Here is a 9,663-nt window from a genome sequence, read left to right as displayed (position 1 = left end):
TACGCTTAAAAATATTTATTTCAACTGAAATTCACAACACATAAATAATTGAACGGAACATTATATAATTTGTATCCAATAACATTTTGGAATGTAAACACGTTTATTCATTTATTTCAAAACAATGTCAACAATATTTTAAAGCTTATTTTGATGGTGAATACAGAAAATACCCAACGAGCCATTCGAGTGACTGTGCAACACAACGTGAACGTTCGCTAGTAAGACACTTCATCTGTTACAAAATCACTTCTGTTTTAAAATCTTGTAACACATATTTATATATTTATATATTTTTTAACATATAAAATAAAAGAATGTTTACTCTGGAATTTTTACATTCTTATGTACAATATCTTCAGGGTTTCTGCGCTCCAAGGGCAGAGATGGCCGTAGAAATCGGATTTGTGTCCGAGCAGAAACCGTGGTCAGGTGTGGCAGTGTATTCCGCGCTCTTGTTGACATCGCATGCCATTTAAAAAGAGTCAAACTTGATAGGAAAACAACGATTCACCATGCAACCGCGCACAGGCCAGAACAGCTCAGGTCAGACGGACACACTGGAACCAAACCAACATTTTAGCATCTTTAAACAAACGTAATCAACACTTCACTTTTCTGACCCTTCGGTTCAGTCTCGAATGATGGAGAAGTTCAGGCTCATTCAAAGAAACTGACGGGAGAATTCCAGACGCGAAATCAAAAATAGGAACAAGTAGATTTACCCACAGTTATTCCACAAGGTGATTCATGAGACATTTACTCAACAAATCGCTGCGATTCCGTGTGACGTACATGAACCACTATCGTCTTAGAAAATACCCGTCGAATCCTTTAGCTTCGTTTTTTTCCCTCTTACTAAGAAATTTACCTTTCTACCCATAGTGACCTCACAAGTAGAGACACTGCCACTTGTGATGTCACTCAAGGGTAAAAGGTAGTAAATAGGGGCCCTTTAAGCTTTGAGTTGCAATCAACGATGGAGTAAAAACTAACACAACATTAAGTAATGTTTCAATGCCCAGGTCCACGGTTATTAATGTGGATATTTAACTTAAAGTGCCAATCTCTTAAGATTTTCATAGAAATATTTATATATCGCTGATGGCCACCATGGTGGTTGAGCCTACGACCCAGTGATAACAAGCCCTTGCATTTGTAGTATCCTGAAAATGACCAGCTGGTTGTCAGTGGTGACAGTGTTCGTATATCTGGGAATAATGGCCGCTAATCGGGAAAGAGAATAAACTTGAAATCTTCGAGATCACCATTTTAATGGCAGGTAATACAAATATTATAAAGGACCTCATTTGATTTTATAACTAATAACTTGATACAAACACTTAGCCCTTGTGGTATCATTTTTTTAACAATGTCAATATTTGGAAAATACTGAAGAAAATAATGATGGGGATATAATCTCCGGCAGAACCAAGTTGCACTGACCCCAGAAACACAGCAATGCCGCGTCGTGATCTGTCTCTTCAAAATCACAAAAGTGCTTGAAAGTCATTCGCTGGTGTGATTGTGTGCCTATGTGTCCCTGCAATGGACCGTTAACATTTGAAGCATTTCTTACTCAATCAACGGATTAGCAGAGCTATCTTACCCAGAGTTGTGCTAGCTTATCCAGAGTTGTGCTAGCTTATACAGAGTTGTGCTAGCTTACTTGGAGTTGCGTCTTCTTTTATATGATGCCAGGAAGCAATTTAAAATAAACAAATAATAACAGAATAGGCTTTTCCTACAAATGTAAGTACAAGGAGACGTGTTGAGGCAGTCCATCGTATATAAATCTTATTTTTGCTCTGCGGAGATCAGTTCATGCGAATACACTCGTTTGCTGAAACATTTGTACCTGGTGAGATATACTCTTTATATTTGTGGTCAGAGGAATGTGATTTTTATAAAAAAATATTTCCAAATAATTTGGTAAATTGGCTTATTTATACAGTAATATACAAGGAGGTTGTGAAACATAAGAGTATAAAGTAACATTCCTTTCAAAATGTACATCGTCAAGAATAAACGTACATGCTCAACGTTTTCCTAACTCTGTCAAGTGACAACAGCACCTTTCAACGCAACTGCTGGTACCACTGATTAGTAACACTAGCCAGGAAGTACCTGGTTAGTGGTACTAACTTAGAAGTACCTGGTTAATTCATTAGACTAGCATCACCATGGTCCTCAGAGTGAACAAAATCCTAAATTGTGACTGGTTGGAAACTCTTACTAATTAGCAACTGAGACGTATAGTATTAAACTCTTACATTAACCTACTCTTATATTTTTTCTGATTGTCAACTTTTGAAAAAGTTATTTTAACATCAAACTAACATCTTAGATGATTTGTCAGAGGTAATTCTCAAGAGCTAAATCTTATCATAGTATCAGAGTTGTTTAGTATTTTGTCAGTGGTTGGCAACAGCCACCCGAAGGATTACATACAGAACTGTATATAAATATTAAAGGTTGGGTATGGAATTCTCTATTTTGGCCATTTTTGCAAAATCACTTGAAATCCTTATCGTAACCCAATTACAGCCACTGAGTTAGAAGTACTGACATTAAAATTAAACAAGTTAATCATCTGTGGAACGGGCAGGGCTCGAAAAACTCCAGCCAATGATTTCCAGAACCACCGAGTGGCATTGGACAGCAAGTACGTCAATCAAACGGTCGTACTGCACTCCCCCTCCCCCGCTCCCAACCCCTTCGTGCACGTACTCAAAGCTTGTGACCCAGAGAAAGCTTCTGTTTGTTGTTATCCTGAGGTAGCTACTGGAGCTATAGCTAACTAGCTAATCCACATTTGGACCTAGCACTAGAAGACAACCATAAACTCCAACCTAGCTAGCCTGGCTCGCTCTCGCGCATCTGTGTTCGCGCTCGTGCATGATTGCGCGTCCAGGTACTTGGAATGGACGGAGTCAGAGTCAGCGTTGAAGGACAGGGGGTAGGACCATTTGAGTTGTGTGTTTTCAAAATCTGCTGGCGTTTCGCAAATCCCATACCCAACCTTTAACAATGTATAAATATGGCCGGTTTGGAGTAGATGGGAGATTGGCAGCGGCAACACACACAAGAACCGAACAAAATAAAACAGATGAAACTAAGATGAAGAGGGCTGCGTCCAGAATCCCCCTGAGAGAAGTGTCAGAACGTACGTCCGACACTCCGACCTTCTCCTCAGACGTCTTCAAACTCCACAGCTCTCACTTGCATTGCATCAGACAGCCGATCGTTTTGGTTCCCTCAGCGTTGAGCGATGGGAAAGTGTGGCCGGTCGTATTCTCGTCGTTCTTGAAGTAAGAAACATACTTCTTCTGTTAGTGGCTATAATCTGTGAAGGGCTACTCTCCTCCAATATATGTGAAGTCAATCTTGCTATCTTTTCCCTCTGGCTGTTAGTTCCTTCTCGCTGTCGTATCAAAACCACGTCCTGTCGATGCATCAACCCCTCGATCATAAATCCCAGAAGTAATGTTGCAAGAGTCTGGTTATCCTCAGGGATAAATGATGCTGATATTCTTTCTGTAATGGGGGACGTGTATCCTTATAGAAGTTTCCATCGATCGTTTGCCCAAGACAAACTTAAGGCCCAATCCCATTTCTACCCCTTTCCCCTTCCCCTTACCTCTCCCCCTTGTTTTGAAGTGGTAAGGGGAAGGGGTAAAGGGAAAGTAAGGGTTAGAAATGGGATTGGGCCTAAGTCTCTGCCTCTGAGTGGCGTGGGACAAAGGGCCGGGCCCTGAAAACACAACGGGTCTACTGTGTTTTCCAGGACCTGAGCAGGGTTTACAGCCATGGTCACACGCCCCCCCTCCCACCCTAAGCAGGGAGAAACCACGGCTGGGCAAGGCACATCTGCTGGTACCCTCCATCACTACTCAAGACCCCCCCACCCCCCCCTTCAGTCCCAGATCGGGGTCTCAACTCCAACGGTGAGAATCAAGTGCTTGAACTCTATTGGTTGGTCCTGCTATGAAACACTAGTGCTACAGAGTGGAGTGATAAGGCAGAAGAGGGGGGTTGTCAGACCACCAGTGTGGGACCCATCAGAGCTCATGAACAGAGTTAAGAGCTGTATTCTAGTTTTATAGGAAGAGGAGGGCGGCGGCAATAGGACTCATTCGCCCTTCGGCCATCTTGGATCTAAGTGCTGGGGTGGGGGAACCGGACACTAACAGTACGAACAAGGCAAATGAACACAGAGAACCCCAGTTACAGCTCTTCTGGGGGCGGGGAGGACACCAGCTCATCTTCTCTTCCTGTATGATGGTCGCCAACGGACGAATGGATGCAACCAAGGCCCCTAGCAACAGCCACTAGTGACCCCGCCTAGCAACAGCCCATTATGACCCCACCTAAAAACAGGGCCCCTAGTGACGGGCTTCTTGCAGCCCTGATGAGGGCCCCCTAGCAATGGGCCGCAAACGACGGGGCCCCATCAACCTTACTGAGGGCCCCTAGCAACAGTCTCCTAGCAACGGACCCCATAGCAACGACTTGGCTCTTCAGTCCGACAGACTGCGGCCCAGGGAGCTATAGCCCCTCCTCCTCCTCCTCCCTTGTCTCTTATCTCCAACGCCAGTGCAGAAAAACAGCCCGGATCCGAACGGCCAGCTCCGTGCCAACATGAGGCGCCTCCTTGTGGCCGCGAGCGACCCCCCCTCAGTCGGGTCCAGCTCAGGTCCAGCTCTCTTCTGAAGACCTCAGTGAAGGACCGCAGGGCCTTGGTTCACACGTCCAGCGGGACTCTGCTTCCTCCTCGTCCCCAACGCCGCCTCAGGCCGCCCGGCGTCTGGTCGTCGCCCCTCCGCCCGGGGGAGGTGGAGCTACCGCGTCAGCATGTTCTGGAAGTCCGACACGCCGCCCGGCTGGTTCTGGGAGTGCTGCTGCTGCTGCAGTCTCTGTTGTTGTTGTTGTTGTTGTTGTTGCTGTTGCGGCTGCTGCTGAATGTATCCCAGGGTGCTTTGCTGCGGTATGTTGGTGGCGTGCAGGAAGGCTGGCGTGGAGCCGCTGTGCAGCAGACCCTGAGTCTGCATCTGGAGGACGTAGGAGGAGGAGGAGTCAGGACTCAGCAGAGTCACTCTATCAGATATAGGACAGTAGAGCCAGGACTCTGTTCATATCAGATATAGGACAGCAGAGTCACTCTGTTTATATCAGATATAGGACAGCAGAGTCACTGTTTATATCCGATATAGGACGAGTCACTGTTTATATCAGATATAGGACAGCAGAGTCACTCTATCAGATATAGGACAGTAGAGCCAGGACTCTGTTCATATCAGATATAGAACAGTAGAGTCACTCTGTTCATATCAGATAGGACAGTAGAGTCTGGACTTTGTTCATATATCAGATATAGAACAGTAGAGTCACTCTGTTCATATCAGATATAGGACAGCAGAGTCACTATCAGATATATATGACAGTAGAGCCAGGACTCTGTTCATATCAGATATAGGACAGTAGAGTCAGGACTCTGTTCATATATCAGGTATAGGACAGTAGAGTCACTCTGTTCATATCAGATATAGGACAGCAGAGTCACTCTGTTCATATCAGAGACAGGACAGTAGAGTCAGGACTCTGTTCATATATCAGGTATAGGACAGTAGAGTCACTCTGTTCATATCAGATATAGGACAGTAGAGTCAGGACTCTGTTCATATCAGATATAGGACAGTAGAGTCACTCTGTTCATATCAGATACAGGACAGTATAGTCACTGTGTTTATATCAGATATAGGACAGTAGAGTCACTCTGTTCATATCAGATATAGTACAGTAGAGTCACGACGATAAAATAACATGCCCAATAGTGAATTCCAACATCCAAAACAGTCTTGTCAGTAGCTGTAAACTACTGCTAGTCCAGCCATCCAAACAACACTGTTGTACTCTCTTGTCCGCCTCTGAGTATCTCTGACTCACCATGTTTAACCCAGTCCGTGTTTGTGTCGTGATTCATATTCGTGTCGTGCTCATGTTGTGCATTCATTCCGTATTCTTGTTGTGCTCATGTTGTGTAGTCATTCTGTATTCGTGTGTTCATTCGTGTCGTGTTCATGTTGTGCATTCGTGTTGTTTGTCTCCGTTGGGCAGCCTGTTATTCTGCTGTTTTGTAAAGAAGTATGTTATCAATAAAGTTTGATCGGACCACAGACCTGAAAGAACTGCTGGGGCTGCTGCAGCTGGAGCGGTGCATGCTGGGTAGGCTGCTGGTAGGCGGCCTGTGGCTGGTGGGTGATGAAGCTGTTGTGGGGGATGACGAAGGGCGAGGTGAAGACGGGGGAGGGGACCAGCACGGCGTTGCAGTTGACCTGCTGCATGGTGAAGGACTGGCCCATCAGCTGCTGCTCCACCGTGTACCTGGAGGTCAGAGGTCAGGTTAGGGTCAGAGGTTAAGGTGTTCTAGGATCAGCTGCTGCTCCACGTGTACCTGGAGGTCAAGAGGTCAGGTTAGGGTCAGAGGTCGAGGTGTCTTAGGATCAACAGCGGTATAACATGGTCATTCTGGGTACAGAGAATCATCACAAGGCGATGGTCATCTGAGTTCGACTAAAGAACAAGAAGTGATGATAAGTCACTCCTTCGTAGCGATGGTTCAACGACAAGTGTTAAGAGTCAAATTTAGTAAGAGACACAAAAGTTATACAAAGAAAAAAATAAGAGAGAGAGAGGTACTCACTTGGTCTGAGAGAGTCCGGGGTTACACTGGGAGGTCTGGGGGGTCACACTGTTGTTGGGGACCAGAGTCTGCATGGGCTGGTTCAGCAGCATCCTGCAGAGGACATGGACATTAGCACCCCCTTTACCCAGCTCTCACAATACAGAGACAGGTCATTAAGGAGCAGGTAGGGGTTAGACAGTACAGAGACAGGTCATTAAGGAGCAGGTAGGGGTTAGACAGTACAGAGACAGGTCATTAAGGAGCAGGTAGGGGTTAGACAGTACTGAGACAGGTCATCAAGGAGCAGGTAGGGGTTAGACAGTACAGAGACAGGTCATTAAGGAGCAGGTAGGGGTTAGACAGTACAGAGACAGGTCATTAAGGAGCAGGTAGGGGTTAGACAGTACTGAGACAGGTCATTAAGGAGCAGGTAGGGGTTAGACAGTACAGAGACAGGTCATTAAGGAGCAGGTAGGGGTTAGACAGTACAGAGACAGGTCATTAAGGAGCAGGTAGGGGTTAGACAGTACAGAGAAAGGTCATTAAGGAGCAGGTAGGGGTTAGATAGCACAGAGACTGGTCATTAAGGAGCAGGTAGGGGTTAGACAGTACAGAGACGGGTCCAACCCTTACCTGCTCCTTAATGACCGGTCTCTGACTCACACTCTGGATGAATTTGGCCTCACAGTGGGTCGTATAAGACAGGGTCTGTGAAGCCCTACACTCTTGAACCAGGCGGTGCGGTCTCACCGTAGCTGTCCGTCCTGGCTGAAGTCGGCGGGGTCCAGGTGGGCGTGGCGCGCGTCCTGCAGCGGCCGGGCGCCGGAGGAGAACATCATGGGGTTGGTGTAGAGCGGCAGGCCCAGGCTGCTGCTGCCCTGCACCGGGAGGCTCAGCGTCCGCACCGGGCCCCGCCGGACCAGCCTCTGGTGCACCTGCTGGGGGCACACCAGGACCAGGGTCAGAGACCAGGACCAGGGTCAGAGACCAGGACCAGGGTCAGAGACCAGGACCAGAGACCAGGGACCAGGGACCAGGGTCAGAGACCAGGACCAGGGTCAGAGACCAGGACCAGAGACCAGGACCAGGGTCAGAGACCAGGACCAGGGTCAGAGACCAGGACCAGAGTCAGAGACCAGGGACCAGGACCAGGGTCAGAGACCAGGACCAGGGTCAAAGACCAGGGACCAGGGTCAGAGACCAGGACCAGGGTCAGAGACCAGGGACCAGGGTCAGAGACCAGGACCAGAGACCAGGGTCAGAGACCAGGACCAGAGACCAGGACCAGAGACCAGAGACCAGGACCAGGGTCAGAGACCTTGTACCCTAGCGGTGGTTCTCTATTTACCTGGTACCCTGGTGCTGGTTCTCTACCTGGTACCCTAGTGGTGGTTCTCTACCTACCTGGTACCCTAGTGCTGGTTCTCTACCTGGTACCCTAGTGCTGGTTCTCTACCTGGTACCCTAGGGGTGGTTCTGTATCTAACTATTCTACCTGGTACCCTAGTGCTGGTTCTCTACCTGGTACCCTAGTGCTGGTTCTCTACCTGGTAACCTAGTGCTGGTTCTCTACCTGGTACCCCAGGGGTGGTTCTGTATCTAACTGTTCTACCTGGTACCCTAGTGAGAGGGGATACAGGGGCTGAGTATGGGGTGTGTGGGGTGTGGGTGTTCCCTCACCAGGGGGTTGGCCGAGGGGGCATGGCAGGCCTGCTGCTTGGCTGGCGGGCCGGAGTTCTGACGTATGACCGGTCGCCCGGGTCGCTGCGGCTGGGGGGTCGGGACCTGGCCAAAGTCAGTGTGGATAGGTGGCTGTAAAAACATCTACCAAGACAGGCAGAGAGGCAGACCGACAGGCAGGCAGACGGAAAGGCACACAGGCAGGCAGACGGAAAGGCAGGCAGACAGTCAGACAGACAGGAAGGCAGGCAGACAGGAAGCCAGGCAGGCAGACAGGAAGGCAGACAGGCAGACAGACAGGCAGATGCACATTGAAAAGCAACCGAATATAAATTAATTTCCTTTCATAGCTGCAGTTTGTTTTGCTGCCAAAGAAAGAAACTATTCAGATGACCAAAGTGCGACCATGACCCTGTCAATAACTAGTTTGACCCTGTGTCTGTCTATGACCATAGTTTGATCATGGTCTGTCTAAGAGCATAGTTTGACCATGTTTCTGCCTATGACCATAGTTTGACCATGACCCTGTAGATGACCATAGTTTGACCATGTTTCTGCCTATGACCATAGTTTGACCATGACCCTGTAGATTACCATAGTTTGACCATGTCTCTGCCTATGACCATAGTTTGACCATGACCCTGTAGATGACCATAGTTTGACCATGTCTCTGCCTATGACCATAGTTTGACCATGTCTCTGCCTATGACCATAGTTTGGCCATGTCTCTGTCTATAACCATAGTTTGACCATGTCTCTGTCTATGACCATAGTTTGACCATGACCCTGTAGATGACCAAGTATATGTAGGTCTGGGCCAATAAACACAATCTAGCACCAAACTATCACCAAGGATTTAAGATACATAGTGAAACCTGGTTTGGTTTTTTCCTTATTCTGTTCAGTTTCGTATTTTTGGTGAGAAATTAGGAACTGAAGCCACAGTTGTGTCACTATCCTAATGCAACAGGTATCCCATCATTTGTGATGGGATACCTGTTGCATTAGGATAGCAACAGACATGATCATGTGTACATGTGATCATGTGTTGCATAACATTAATGTCAGCTGCTAAAGTTGTTCTTATCTAATCCTATCTCTTCATGGAATGTATCTCAACACATTCACTGCAGGCCGCTTTGATAAGGGTCAGGGTTGAGCGTCTGCTAAATGGTCACAAAAGATAAATCTCTGAGCTACAGATGGCTTAAGCTGCATATTTCGGCCTCTTGGTGGTGCTGTCGGGTGGTGTATAAGATGCTCTATACTGTACTGACTTTTGGAAACATTTAAAGTAA

General features: G+C 47.2%; 1 protein-coding gene across 4 annotated transcripts in view; it reads right to left on the bottom strand.

Annotated features, from left to right (window-relative positions):
- npas2 (neuronal PAS domain protein 2) overlaps positions 1-9,663 on the bottom strand; it is a 31,014-nt gene continuing 21,351 nt past the window's right edge. For 3 of the 4 annotated variants that reach the window (XM_060057703.1, XM_060057702.1, XM_060057701.1), the window contains 5 exons: positions 8,366-8,509; positions 7,436-7,623; positions 6,704-6,796; positions 6,180-6,384; positions 1-5,051 (listed from right to left, as the gene is read on the bottom strand). In XM_060057703.1, coding sequence (XP_059913686.1) covers positions 4,842-5,051; positions 6,180-6,384; positions 6,704-6,796; positions 7,436-7,623; positions 8,366-8,509 — 840 coding nt within the window. In that variant the 3' untranslated portion in view covers positions 1-4,841. The remainder of the gene's footprint in view (positions 5,052-6,179; positions 6,385-6,703; positions 6,797-7,435; positions 7,624-8,365; positions 8,510-9,663) is intronic. The other variant, XM_060057705.1, reaches the window with a different exon arrangement.

Source organism: Gadus macrocephalus, chromosome 7 (assembly GCF_031168955.1).
Source record: "Gadus macrocephalus chromosome 7, ASM3116895v1".
NCBI lineage: Eukaryota > Metazoa > Chordata > Actinopteri > Gadiformes > Gadidae > Gadus > Gadus macrocephalus.
The sequence above is the reverse complement of the archived record's forward strand: the minus strand, read 5'-3'. Positions and strand labels throughout refer to the sequence as shown.